General features: G+C 38.2%; 6 protein-coding genes across 6 annotated transcripts; 2 read left to right on the top strand and 4 right to left on the bottom strand.

Annotated features, from left to right (window-relative positions):
* Positions 1-1,227: 1,227 nt before the first annotated feature.
* LOC112051617 (chorion class B protein M2410-like) lies at positions 1,228-1,932 on the bottom strand. The gene is made up of 2 exons (XM_024090332.2): positions 1,868-1,932; positions 1,228-1,678 (listed from the first exon to the last, which is right to left on the bottom strand). Exons 1-2 carry the CDS (start codon positions 1,916-1,918, stop codon positions 1,271-1,273), a joined length of 459 nt encoding a protein of 152 aa, XP_023946100.1. The 5' UTR covers positions 1,919-1,932; the 3' UTR covers positions 1,228-1,270.
* Positions 1,933-2,323: 391 nt separating this feature from the next.
* Positions 2,324-2,827, top strand: LOC112051616 (chorion class A protein Ld12-like). The gene is made up of 2 exons (XM_052887082.1): positions 2,324-2,381; positions 2,515-2,827. The coding sequence occupies exons 1-2, from the start codon at positions 2,331-2,333 to the stop codon at positions 2,791-2,793; spliced, it is 330 nt and encodes a 109-aa protein (XP_052743042.1). The 5' UTR covers positions 2,324-2,330; the 3' UTR covers positions 2,794-2,827.
* Positions 2,828-5,353: 2,526 nt separating this feature from the next.
* Positions 5,354-6,326, bottom strand: LOC112051615 (chorion class B protein L11-like). Its single transcript, XM_052887012.1, has 2 exons — positions 6,276-6,326; positions 5,354-5,799 (listed from the first exon to the last, which is right to left on the bottom strand). Exons 1-2 carry the CDS (start codon positions 6,324-6,326, stop codon positions 5,398-5,400), a joined length of 453 nt encoding a protein of 150 aa, XP_052742972.1. The 3' UTR covers positions 5,354-5,397.
* A 395-nt stretch (positions 6,327-6,721) lies between these two features.
* On the top strand, positions 6,722-7,296 carry LOC128198978 (chorion class A protein Ld12-like). Its single transcript, XM_052887083.1, has 2 exons — positions 6,722-6,772; positions 6,863-7,296. The coding sequence occupies exons 1-2, from the start codon at positions 6,722-6,724 to the stop codon at positions 7,145-7,147; spliced, it is 336 nt and encodes a 111-aa protein (XP_052743043.1). The 3' UTR covers positions 7,148-7,296.
* A 777-nt stretch (positions 7,297-8,073) lies between these two features.
* On the bottom strand, positions 8,074-10,394 carry LOC128198979 (chorion class CA protein ERA.1-like). Its single transcript, XM_052887084.1, has 2 exons — positions 10,219-10,394; positions 8,074-8,523 (listed from the first exon to the last, which is right to left on the bottom strand). The coding sequence occupies exons 1-2, from the start codon at positions 10,267-10,269 to the stop codon at positions 8,260-8,262; spliced, it is 315 nt and encodes a 104-aa protein (XP_052743044.1). The 5' UTR covers positions 10,270-10,394; the 3' UTR covers positions 8,074-8,259.
* Positions 10,395-12,535: 2,141 nt separating this feature from the next.
* LOC112051582 (chorion class B protein PC10-like) lies at positions 12,536-13,323 on the bottom strand. Its single transcript, XM_024090298.2, has 2 exons — positions 13,273-13,323; positions 12,536-12,949 (listed from the first exon to the last, which is right to left on the bottom strand). The coding sequence occupies exons 1-2, from the start codon at positions 13,321-13,323 to the stop codon at positions 12,536-12,538; spliced, it is 465 nt and encodes a 154-aa protein (XP_023946066.1).
* Positions 13,324-13,580: the final 257 nt, after the last annotated feature.

Here is a 13,580-nt window from a genome sequence, read left to right as displayed (position 1 = left end):
ATGTTTGTATGGATGTTTATATGGATGTTTGTTCGGATGTATGTTTGGATGTTTGCTTGGATGTTTATTACTCTTTAAGCATTCGCTGCCCGCGAGTATTTTATCGAAAAGTCCGTCTGCGTTGAAGAAGCCGACAGTCAGGGAATGCGGTTTTAATCTACCGTTGTGAGCCATTTAGTAGTATGCATAGCCAACACGCTGCTTTAATGAGGGTTGGTGGTATTAGAGTGAAATGGGGCCAACAGCTTAACGTGCTGGCTGAGGCATAGGTATGTACACTACTAACTTCCCGACTCCGGGCTGAGTTTAGTCATAGTGAATTTAGAACTATTATTCTTTACCTATAACTTTTATTACTATAACATTATAAAATCCCAGAGGTTATCGCTATTTCGAGATCTAAACCAGACATTTTCCTTTTTTCCAAACAAATTAAATGCATAGAACTTATAGAGCTAACTGTGCCATGGAAAACTAACATTCAGAAGGACCACAGTATAGAAGTAAATAGGTGTGAGAGGATTACCAGCAAAATCTCTCTATAACTTGCTTAAAGACCTTGCCCTCACTAAAACTGCATAAAACTGCAATAAGCTCTATATTAGAACAAGTATCCAAAGTAGTAAGCAAGATTGTACGAAATTTGGCTAAGCAAGCAGAACAACACGAGCGGAGAAGGAGAGTGTTAGTTAACTATCAATGACGTCCTTTAACGTCAATGACGACCCTACTACACCCATCGGTCACAAGACCGGGGCTCTGTTCGGAGTTAACCCATAATCGGCTCACTGCTGAGCTCGAGTCTCCTCTCAGAATGAGAGGGGTTAGGCCAATAGTCCACCACGCTGGCCCAATGCGGATTGGCAGACTTCACACACGCAGAGAATGAAGATAATTCTCTGGTATGCAGGTTTCCTCACGATGATTTCCTTCACCGATTGAGACACGTGATATTTAATTTCTTAAAATACACACAACTGAAAAGTTGGAGGTGCATGCCCCGAACCGGATTCGAACCCACACCCTCCGGAATCGGAGGCAGAGGTCATATCCACTGGGCTATCACTGCTCTTCTAATAATATATAATATAATAATTCTTTACTCTGCTATAATTATAAACATTTTAACCTCTATTTTATATCAAATAATATTTTGACTACATATGTAAAAAAAAACAAGATAGTGAGAAAACGTAACAGTATGACAAGATTTAATAAAATAAAATATAGAATTGTTTCATCAATTTATTAAATATAACGTCATCTATATTTAATAGAGACGTCCACATCCGCATCCAGCGCGACCTTCGTATCCGTATCCGTATCCGAACGGAGCATAGGCGGCAGCACCGATGTCCTCAGTCAGCATGGCGACCTCTCCGTTGCCGCAGCCGTACGCGACCGAGCCGGAGCCGGCAGTAGGCAGGGCGCCCTCTAGTCCCACAGTTCCCAAGAACGGCAGAGCGCCGCGGACAGCGAGCTCTCCGCAGTAAGCGTTCTCAGACAGCACGGACACTCCGTTCGGTGGGATAGGGGAGGCGCTGGCCACTGGGAGAGAGCCGCCGGAGAAAGCGGGCGCGGCGCCGCAGAAACCGGCAGCGCCGTAGGGAGCGCCTGCCCAAGAGCCGAGGTAGGGGGCTTCGGCCCAGCCTGCGCCGATGCACTGGCCGGAGATGGACTGCAAATAATGAATATAGCTTTGTTAGAACTTGTAACGCATATACGTAATGACATTATAAAAGCCTAAAATGTGTAAATATGACGTGTACGGTTTCACGTTTAATTAGCTGACCAAATTTTTAACATTTAAAAAAAATGTATAATGGTAAAGTAGTAGGTATTTGGATTATAGACAGTTCCAACTAACCTGCAGCACAAGCGCTTGAGCGCAGATGAAGAGTGCGGCTTTGAAGAACATTTTGAATAGTTTACTTTATTCTTCGAGTTGAACTTGAGAATGATTTTAAGTAAGTAACATTGGCTTTTATAAGGAGTAAAACTTATCATAAGATTGTTACGTAAATTAAAAAATAGTCATATATTTTATAGCGAGACGTGACTTTTACAAGATTTCTTTTGCATGTCAGTGATGCAACGCACAACTGTCCTACAATTGGTGATATATAGTTTTGTGAAATGAAAATTCGAAATATTTTTGCTAAATTGTTTCTTATTCCGAAAAACCAAATATTGACACGTTTTTTTAATGTTGTAATATATTGAGCATGTAGCAGCTCTATGAAACGCAATATTATGAGTAGGTATAAAAGCGCTAAAGGGTTTAGTTTATTCATTGTATTCTCGTCTCCGTACAATACAGACACTTCAACATGAACTCCCTCGCTGTTCTCCTTCTCTGCGTCCAAGCTTGCTTGGTACAGGTACTAAATAACTAAACTTATTTTCAGTATTGGCGGTCTAATACAAATTGTATTTTATAACAAAATGTGTAATATTTATTTGCACAAATATTTTATACGGTTTGTTATATTGAATGATTTTTCCGTATTTCAGTCCGTGTTCGGGCAGTGCTACGGCGGCATCGGGTACGCGCCCGCTTTCGCCGCGCCCTTCGCCGCCCCCGCTCTCGCCGCGCCGGCCGCGTGCGGGCCAGCCTACGGCGGCGAGGGTATCGGCGACGTGGCGGTCGGCGGCCAGCTGCCGGTCGCCGGCACCACGCTAGTCTGTGGACAAGTGCCGATCCTGGGCGCCGTGGAGTTCGGAGGCATCGTGCCGGCCGGCGGCGAGGTGTCCATTGCCGGCAAGTGCGCCTGCGGCTGCAGAGGATACTGAAAAGCCATCGATGGTCTATCCCGTGCAAATTGAATTCGACTGAATAAAAGCATATTTTATTTAATATTTTTGTATTTTTATTCTTTCTTCTTTAAATTCAACCTTATTAAAATGAATACACAGATTTGATTTGATGATTGTTTAATTGAGCTTGCATTTTTTTACAAAAAATTTGATGTTTTTAGCATAAGCTTTCGAGATGCTTGAGATTAATTGCTTGTTTTTATACTTTAGTTGATTTTACTGTTATTTCTTTCGTATTGCATATTGATGGTTTTATAAATATTATTACAATATGAACGATAAGGCAATTAATGGGAGCTTTTAATTTGCCCCCTAAAAAACTCAATCACTGATTAATATAATTTAATTTCGCTATATAATATTTACAATAAGCTTAATGTCTCCAGAATACTTTAACTCTATTCTTCTGAATATGTATTTTCAAAGCTAAATTGGGAAACATAGGGATAACAATAAACGGTCAAAATCTAACCAATCTTCGGTTTGCAGATGATGTCATATTATTTACAAGACTTACAATAATACATCCCACGGCCCCCAGACGTTACCTATTTTCTGAGTAACGAAATAGATTGGATAAAGTAGTTTACTATGTACTCCAAACGTGTGTCCAGTGTCCAGGTGCTAAAGGTAGGTACATAAAAACCTTACTCACTTTTCTTATAGTCTGAACGCTGATTTTTATATATGTTATATGTAATATTGTTAATAATCAACATTCAACACTGCCAGACACTTCTAGTAGGCGGTAATTTCTTAAAGACGCTTTAAAGCTTGCAAAAAATAATCTTAACTTTACTTACATTCTGAGACTTCATATTTATATATAACGTTTGGAGAACTGTTTTAATATTTTTTGTAAGCATCCAGACCAATCCTAGTGCCAAACTTCCTCCAGACACAATTAAATTGTCGATAAAAGTATAAGCGTAAGGGCATTATTTGTAAGGGCAGGTATTTTACTTTTACTATTTTTATCCCATCTATTTCGTTACTCAGAAAATAAGTATTGTCTGGGGGCCCTGGAATCTTGACCTTTATGAAAACAAAACATAGACAGCACGAATATGAATATGAAGAAGCCAAAACTACTAGGAAGTACGAACGAATCTCTTAATATAAACTAAACTAAATTAGAACTGGTGGTACACAAGCTTGTGGCAAACTATTTCAATCATAAATTGGCAAGACATGAAAATCGAAAACAGGATCCAACAAGACTGGAATAAACACTGGAGCTACAAATATCTTTCAAAATAAAGATATACCGATAAGCCTCAAAGCAAAAACCTTTGATATCAAATAGCACCTATGGCTGCCAAATAAGGGCTCTGAATTAATGTCACATTAAAAAAATTAAACCAACTCTATGAAACATGAAAAGAAACTACTAACACATTAGAGTGATAGAAAGAGTATTAAATAAAACTTATAAGACGTATTATTTTATGGTATTGGGCCGTGAGAGAAAACCAACGAAATAAAATCGAACTGTTTGTATAATACAGAAACGTGACATATTAAGGTAGGTGGTACTTGACTGGTGGTAGGCTTCGGCCGTAGCTGGTTACAGTCCTGCAGGCAAAGAGGTACCGCAAAGATGTCGCAGAGTTTCTCTAACGCAACCCAACCGAGTTGAATTTGACGGTTTACCTTCTTCTCAAAATTGGCCCTACCTAACTAGACCGTGTCTCCTAGGTATATAAACTCGTCAACAATTTCGAACGCAGAGTCATCAACAATAACTGGGTGGAGCAGTACATTAACGTTACACATGATCTTACTTATGTTTCCAGAGTCTCTGCCATGACAATCATGTCGTCGGCAAATCGCAATTGAATGATGTACTCGCCATTGATGTTGATGCCAAATTCGTTTCACTCACGGTTTTTTACATCCTAACAACTACTTACTCTTTATCAGGCACAGGACAAAACAGCACAGTACTACAGTCACCTGAGGGATGTTTTTGCAAAAAGTCAGTTTGATTTATTAGACTCGATAGATCGCCGCGCTAAAGGATTTATTAGTACTTATCTCTCATTTTTTACCAAATAGGTATGTTTTTGAGAGTGTGCACAGAAACATCACTCTTATTCCTACTTCCCCTATCTACCACAGGACAGCAAGACGCCACGAATAGTTCCTAGATCCTTAGAATAGAATCCTTACGTTTTGCAACGATTTGCATGCCCATTTCCATTTTGCACAACATAAGTTTTGCATGCCCTTCCGGCGTTTGTGTTTCCTGGCTCTAACAATTTAAACGTTTTCAAGGCAATGGTAATCTAATGGTAAGGCATCTTCAAGGTAACTGCGCTCCAACTTAGACCGCATTTGCTTTCCTAAAGCACAATTATTGTAGTTGAGCCTATCTTTCATAAAAAAAAATCATTACGAAAAGAAATTAAGAAAAGTATTTTAAACTGCGCCAGATTAATCGTTGAATCAAATTATCGTTCACTTTGTATTTAAAAGTAATTATCATAAATGTAGGTAGGTAGTTTTGAGAGTCATCGAAATACAAAATTGCTTCAATTCAGTTTATTATTAGATTTATGGCAATCATTATCGTCTATTTTAGAAGAGACGTCCACATCCGCACCCAGCGCGACCTTCGTATCCGTAACCCCATGGGGCATAAGCGGCAGCACCGATGTCCTCAGTCAGCATGGCGACCTCTCCGTTGCCGCAGCCGTAAGCGACCGAACCCGATCCAGCAGATGGCATGGCGCCCTCTAGTCCCACAGTTCCCAAGAACGGCAGAGCGCCGCGGACAGCGAGCTCTCCGCAGTAAGCGTTCTCAGACAGCACAGACACTCCGTTCGGTGGGATAGGGGAGGCGCTGGCCACTGGGAGAGAGCCGCCGGAGAAACCGGGTGCAGCGCCGCAGAAACCGGCAGCACCGTAGGGAGCGCCTGCCCAAGAGCCGAGGTAGGGGGCTTCGGCCCAGCCGGCGCCGATGCACTGTCCGGAGATGGACTGCAAATAAAAACAACTTTGAAAAAAACTGTTCTTCGTAATTGATAACCTCCTCCTTTTTTAAAGTCGGCTAAAAAGAAATTAATAAAAGTTTAAATGGATGGAATGGAGGATGACCTGGAAATGACTTACATATTGTTTGAAAGAAGTCTTAATGAGAAAATAATATGTTTAGATCAAAAAATTGAAGAATAGAACTGATTGAAGAGGCCAAGACACATATGAAAGGTTGTAGCGCAAAAAAGTAAGTAAGTAACGAATTAATGGAAGCGGACTAACTTGTTAGGTTAGCTCGCTTCCATCTTAGATGGCATCATCACTAACCATCAGGGCAGCAGTCAAGGGCTGACTTGTTAAGAATAAAAAAAAAAGGTTTACAAGAGTAGTGTTCGAAACATTATTTAAACTAATTAAGTGGTACATTTGTAGCACAGATGTTTTTCACTATCATGACTGTATTCTGCGATTTCACTAACCTGCATCACAAGAGCCTGAGCGCAGACGAAAAGTACAACTTTAGCGATCATTTTGGTCTTACTCGAGTGTGAACTTGAGAATGAATTTTAAACTGAAAATTAACCTTTTATACAAAAAAGTAACACAATTCTTATCACTATTTTGTAATTAAAAAAATGATATAAAAAATAATAACCTAGTGTATGATCGGATGACCTATTTAAATTATTTTACGTCAGTAATCAATATACAAGTTATGCAAAGTAATAGATTTGTAGTGGTTTATTCGTACATTTCAATTAAATACTTGTTTTAAATATTACGAATCGAAACAGGCACGTACTCCGTTTCGAAACTTGCATGCGCCTTTTGACCTGATAACTTGGAAAAACAATTAGTATAAAAGCGTTCACAAGTTCAGTACAATCATTGTATTCTCGTCTCTGAACAATACACACACTTCAACATGAACTCCTTCGCTGTTCTCTTGCTCTGCGTCCAAGCTTGCTTGGTACAGGTAAATGTCAAAAGAATTTTCTATATCATTCTCTTGCTAAGACAAGTGTTTTTGAACTATTTGTGATATTCAAATTATCCTGTATTTCAGTCTGTGTTCGGGCAGTGCTGTGGCTACGGCGGCATCGGGTACGCGCCCGCTTTCGCCGCGCCCTTCGCCGCCCCCGCTCTCGCCGCGCCGGCCGCGTGCGGGCCAGCCTACGGCGGCGAGGGTATCGGCGACGTGGCGGTCGGCGGCCAGCTGCCGGTCGCCGGCACCACGCTAGTCTGTGGACAAGTGCCGATCCTGGGCGCCGTGGAGTTCGGAGGCATCGTGCCGGCCGGCGGCGAGGTGTCCATTGCCGGCAAGTGCGCCTGCGGCTGCAGAGGATACTGAGCGACTTATTCAACTATCGATCCTAAATAAATCATTTATCACAATTCGCGTATTATAATCATTTTAATCAAATCATTGATTAATCAAAAATCTCTCTAACTCATCATCTTTATCGTTATTGGCCTAATGGCCCACTAGGGTTAGTTCCTACTTACCCACCATGCTTGACTTTGTAACGAAGACTGTCAGATGATAAGGAAAATGACCGGGACCAACGATTTCGACAAGCTCTCAGCTGTCCGAGGCCCGGGAGTTTAACTACAAACATCCCAACTTCATGTTGCTACTGAGAATTTAATAAGAAAAAAGTACATTTTTCCACAAAAAAAAAACAATAAAAATTAACGTAAATCCAGCATAAAAATATTACCGTTCTTTGTAGAACAATCATTTTAGTTAACTGTACGTTTGACCTAGCTTTTATTTAGTTTATTCAATTTCGATTAGCAGATCAAGAATTTGTCAAATGGCACAAAATAATCGGTTTTGCTGCCAAGATTAGCTTTCGGTAACGCCAAAATAAAAAGATATTTCGGTATTATTTTTCACTGCCTACATCCAATAGAGGCCGTACACAGTACTAAAATACTAAATGAGATCTAGTCTTAAAGCGCACTGCAGACTTAGAGGTTTGGTCTACGTTCATAAGTCGTCTCGAATGTAATGTAGGATGTTCTCCTTAAGTGTATTTAACAATTATAAATCTCACATAAATTAGTGACTAAAGTAGAGCTCGCATTAATATATTAATAGGTAGAGAATTCATTATGTCAACATCAAATCTGTCCCTAGAATCCGTGCCTAGAATTCATTATGTCAACATCAAATCGCTCTAGTTAGTCTCCTACTTATTTGGTATACGGAAGGAAACTTCCTGCTAATTACGTAATGGTTGTACTAAGTAACATAACATGAAATACAAAAAACTTCAGTATATTTTATTATACATAAATTATAAAGCCCAGATACAATTTTTTTATCTATAGGTTGTATAAATAAGCTATGGGTACATTATACATATTTTATAAATAAATTATTCGGATACAATATTAAATAAATTCAATATGAAATGCATATAAATATTAGTGACTGTAAATTATTTTCTCAAGTTTTTAATAAAAACCACCTCCGCACCCGCATCCGCAAGTACATCTGCCAGTGATGGTAACAGAACCAGATGCTTTCACAGGACCTGCGAATTCAACTGCGCCTATGATAGGTACTTGTCCACAGATTTGTGTGATACCGGCGACCGGCAGCTGGCCGCCGACCGCCACGTCGCCGATACCCTCGCCGCCGTAGCCTGCGCCGTACGCGGCCGGCGCGGCGATACCGGGGGCACCACAAGTAGGACGAAGGCAATGGCTGTAGACATTCTGAAATGATAAATAAAACAATTAATATTTCACATCTAGCTGTCTAATAAAGAGCAACCTATACTAATAATAAATGCGAAGGTAATTTATTTATTTATTTATTATATATATAATATCAAGCAATACCATACATTACATTATACAATATAATAATAATAATTACAAGTTACATTTTATTACATAATGCAAGTTATGGATACCCAGTTTGGGCGTAGCCTTTTGTCGAGTGAGTGATAGGGAGACCGATTTTATTTTTTGTTTTTATTTGTCATTCAAGTAGTCATTCACCGTGTAATAGCACTTTTCGACCAGAAAGTCCCTTAATTTCTTTTTGAAAGCAATATCTTTCGCCTCATTACGTATACGGTCTGGAAGGTTGTTGTAAATTTTTATTGACATTGCGTATGGGCCGGAGCTGTGGAGTATTAATTTTGAAAGAGGGTAAATTAGTTTATTTTCGTTTTTTTCGCGGAAGCGCCGTGGTTTATAAGAGTTTTCGACTTTTTCGTAAAAATGAAAATTTTTTCTCACAAATTTACATATTTCAAAAATATATATGCAGGGCAGGGTCAATATTTTTAGTTGTTTGAAATACGGTTGGCATGATTCAGTCTTACTTATATGTACGAGGATGCGTATACACTTTTTTTGAATTATAAACAAATCTTGGGCGTTTGTGCTATTTCCCCAAAGGATTACCCCATACCTTAACCACGCGTACCCATAGGCATAAAATGCAGCTAATGCAGTTTTCATGTCAGTGGTTCTTTTTAATTCTTTAAGTCGATATATAAATTTCGATAATTTATTTTTCGTTTTGTGTATATGATTTTTCCAATTTAAATGAGTGTCAATTTCTATACCTAAAAAAGTTAAACTGTCAACACATTCAATATTTATGTCATTATAGGAAAATTTGATATTTAATTCTGTTTTTTGATATGGTCTGAATTGAATTATTTTCGTCTTATTAAAATTTATTTCTAAATTATGAACATTCATCCATTTAATTATGTCATTGAGTAGATTATTTAATTTGTCATTTAAGTTAATGTCATTTGAAAAAGATAATAATAAAGAAATGTCATCCGCAAATAATACACAATATTCGTCAAGGATTTTCGGCAAGTCATTGATATAAATTAAAAACAGAATACACCCAAGAACGCTTCCTTGGGGTATTGAGTTAGTCATTTTTATTACGTCTGATCTAGTGTAGTTAATTTGTCCCGTTTTTTGATCACATAATTCTGTCTACCTTTCGAAGGAACCATTTTCAATGAACCGATTTTGGTATAGTGATTAATTGGACTATGAAGTAGAGCAGCTACTTTTTATTCCGGAAAATATATGGTCCCTGCGAGATTTTGAAAAATGGAATTTTACGCGAACGGAGTTGCGGGCGTCCTCTACTAATCTAATACGTAAAATTAAAACTGAATATTATTCCGTTTTAGATGATGTACTGCTCGTACATTGATTAAAGATTATTGATAAATTATTCACAAACTGCTTCTTCTCGAAGTATTTTACCAACTCCTTACTGACTTTAGTTAAAACATAATACTTATTTAATTAACACCTATAATAATGCAAAAGAAGACAAATACGCATATTGTGACAAATTCATAACTTTGATTTTAAGCAAAAGCTAAATAAATGAAACAATAATTAAGAAAAGTAAAATATATTCACCTGAACCAAACAAGCTTGGAAGCAAAGGATCAAAATGGCGAAGGTAGACATGTTGAAGTGTTTGATGTATTTGTCGGAATACAATGTATAGTAATAGCGATTCTTGTTTTTATACAAATGCAATTATCTCTTAAAGTAGGGCTAAGTTAAGCTTCTATTGTTTCCAAATCGAAACCTACGTGCTTATCATTTTTTTTCTCATACGTATCACTCTTTGTTTCAATTCATAAGAATTTAGTTCAATTCAAGCCCTATTCATAAGCTCTATAGATACAGTAAAGTTATGTGCGCCAGTTACTGTGGAATGTGGCAGGCGTGTCTTTTTAAATAAGAAGGTTTTATTTTTTACCCGACTGCAAGAAGGATTAAGTTTTTCGCGCGTATCTTGTATGTATGTTTGTATGTATGTAGGTATGTATGTAATATTCTTTATTACCTTAAATCTTCCAAACCACTGAACGGATTTACGTAATTAGGATATAGTTAAATTTGTCTCAATAACCCAAGTGTTCTTAGATAAGTGAAACTAAAAAAAAATAACAAGACGACTGTGAGACGCTATATACTCGATTCTAAAATGGTATATCATGTACATGCTTAAAAAAAACTACAATTAGAAAAAACGTTATTTATTAGTTGTCTATACAAAATACGACGCGGATACAATAGATATTATCTAACAACTAATCATTATATTACTTCTACTTCTTAATAAAAGTCAATTCTTTAATTAACTTCTCAAATATTCGTCTATGTGCAATCGACGATGATATTCTGAGGTTCTCTGTCTACATTCCGTGACTTCAGCGCCGACGCATAAATTTGCTTAATATTATTAGCAAATGTATGTGTATCTTGGACAAATCAATAGACATTTGTCGTGTCGCCCTTTTTGCGATAAGCATGTCTGACGGAAAGTATTGTTGAAGCCCTGTATAAAACTGCACATTGACAGTTTCATTGAAATTATCTTTTATTCTTCCTAGTGTATTTCCCACCATGTGATTTCATTGAAATCAAACTGCAGAAAAGACAATTAAGTACTTAGTAGGTACGTGCATCAAACAATTCCGAATTGCTTGAGGATGATTCCATAAATATCTGTAATCAGTATCAATCAACAGCATGTATCCGTCCACTGCTGGACATAGAATCTTTCCGAGAGCGCACCACACAAGATCCTTCGTCTTCCTTATCCAACCACTTCCCACTATGTTCTTGATGTCGTCAGACCATTTAGCTGGAGGGCGTCCTACACTGCGCTTGCTGGTACGTGGTCTCCACTCCAGAACACGTCTGCCCCAGCAGCCATCTGTTCTGCGACAGATATGGCCCGCCCTCTGCGGGCGATATCTGTCGCAGAACTTTCACACTTCTCACTTTTTTGCTAATCTTTTGGGCTACGTCAATTATTTTCGTACTCCTACGGATTTTCTCGTTCCGAATTTTGTCTTTCAGAGTTTCTAACATAGCCCTCACCATAGCTCGGTGAACGAATTTAAATTTGTGGATAAGTCCAATCGCCAGTGTCCACGTTTTCGCTCCATATGTCATCACAGGCAAGACAAACTTAAAAGACTACACACATAAAAGACTTTGTTTTCAGGTATTGACGATATGAAGATCCGACGCAATTTTCCAAATGCTGCCCAACCAAGCTAAATTCTTCTGTCATCGTCAAAAATTGTAATAAATATAACAACAAGTTATCCTTCAACATGGCGTGTATGCATACGTGCTTGTATACAGGTTGAGTAATCAAACAATTATGGAATATTATCGTCTATAAGCGTCATAAAGGCCGAAAAGTTATGCGAACTTTTAATGTAAGGCACCTTATGAAAAGTGGATAAAATTAAACAGTCCTTTGCTAAAACTTTATCAATAAAACAATTATAAACTGAAGTGATGGTTAAAAAAATGGTATTGGTGGAAAAAATTGGTATTTGACAATCAACTAAATAATAACATAGATCAATAGATAAATTGTTAAAAAAATGGAAATTTGAAATTCCATACCTATGGGAAATAAATAGGCGTTGTAAGTTAGTTTACAGATCATCGACTTAAATTACACGTTAAAAGTCCTTGATTTTTCAAGTTATAAAAAATGGTACATATGAATTGCTAAGTACCTATGAATATTAATTCTAGTTAGTAAAATTGTTTTTTTGTTATAAAAAATTCTATAAAAACACATCAACTCATCATATATTATCAGAATACAAAATTCCCCATGGTCAAAGAAATTAAAATCAACATTATTGCTTCAATTCTGTTTATTGCTCAGTTATTTAATACATCGTTATTGTTCTTTTTAGTAGATACGTCCACATCCGCATCCGCATCCAGCGAGACCTTCGTATCCGTATCCGTATCCGAACGGAGCATAAGCGGCAGCACCGATGTCCTCAGTCAGCATGGCGACCTCTCCGTTGCCGCAGCCGTACGCGACCGAGCCGGAGCCGGCAGTAGGCAGGGCGCCCTCTAGTCCCACAGTTCCCAAGAACGGCAGAGCGCCGCGGACAGCGAGCTCTCCGCAGTAAGCGTTCTCAGACAGCACGGACACTCCGTTCGGTGGGATAGGGGAGGCGCTGGCCACTGGGAGAGAGCCGCCGGAGAAAGCGGGCGCGGCGCCGCAGAAACCGGCAGCGCCGTAGGGAGCGCCTGCCCAAGAGCCGAGGTACGGGGCGGAGGCCCAGCCGGCGCCGATGCACTGCCCGGAGATGGACTGAAATAATAAAAATAAATGATTAGGAGATTTATTTTGGGAATTGGTTCTGCTATAACTGTTAAATTGTTAATTAAAATTCAGTTAATACACTGTCCAGATATTATCGACTGCAAACAATGACAATATAAAAATCAATCTTTTCACGCAGTCGGGTGTTTGATAGAAACAATTTGTTATAGAACAGTTTGGCAAAATACGGAAGATATTTAACAAGATAACCAGCTGTTTTATCTATATATAAGGTAAGATTTTACCTTTACTGTTTGTATAACAAATAAAATGAAAATTAAGGAAAACTAAATAATGAGTACTTTACCAACCTGCATCACTAGAGCCTGAGCGCAGACGAAGAGTACGGTTTTAGCGATCATTTTGAATTGCTTCTTTCTCGAGAATAAACTTAAGAATGTACTTAAATTTAAAAAAACAACCTTTTATACAATGTAGTTCAAAACCCTTATCACTATTGTGTAAATTATTAAAAAAAATACAATACTGACCCACTGTTCGATCGGACGTGACTTTTTAATTATAGATAAATGGTCTTTATTGTGTTAGTATGCTGTGCTACGCACGCAAAGCGAAATAAAAGTTCTTCGAATTAATACTAGATATATGTACAAAAAAA

This window comes from Bicyclus anynana, chromosome 18 (genome assembly GCF_947172395.1).
Source record: "Bicyclus anynana chromosome 18, ilBicAnyn1.1, whole genome shotgun sequence".
Classification (NCBI taxonomy): Eukaryota; Metazoa; Arthropoda; class Insecta; order Lepidoptera; family Nymphalidae; genus Bicyclus; species Bicyclus anynana.
Note: the sequence above shows the minus strand (reverse complement) of the source record. Positions and strands in the feature narration are given on the sequence as shown.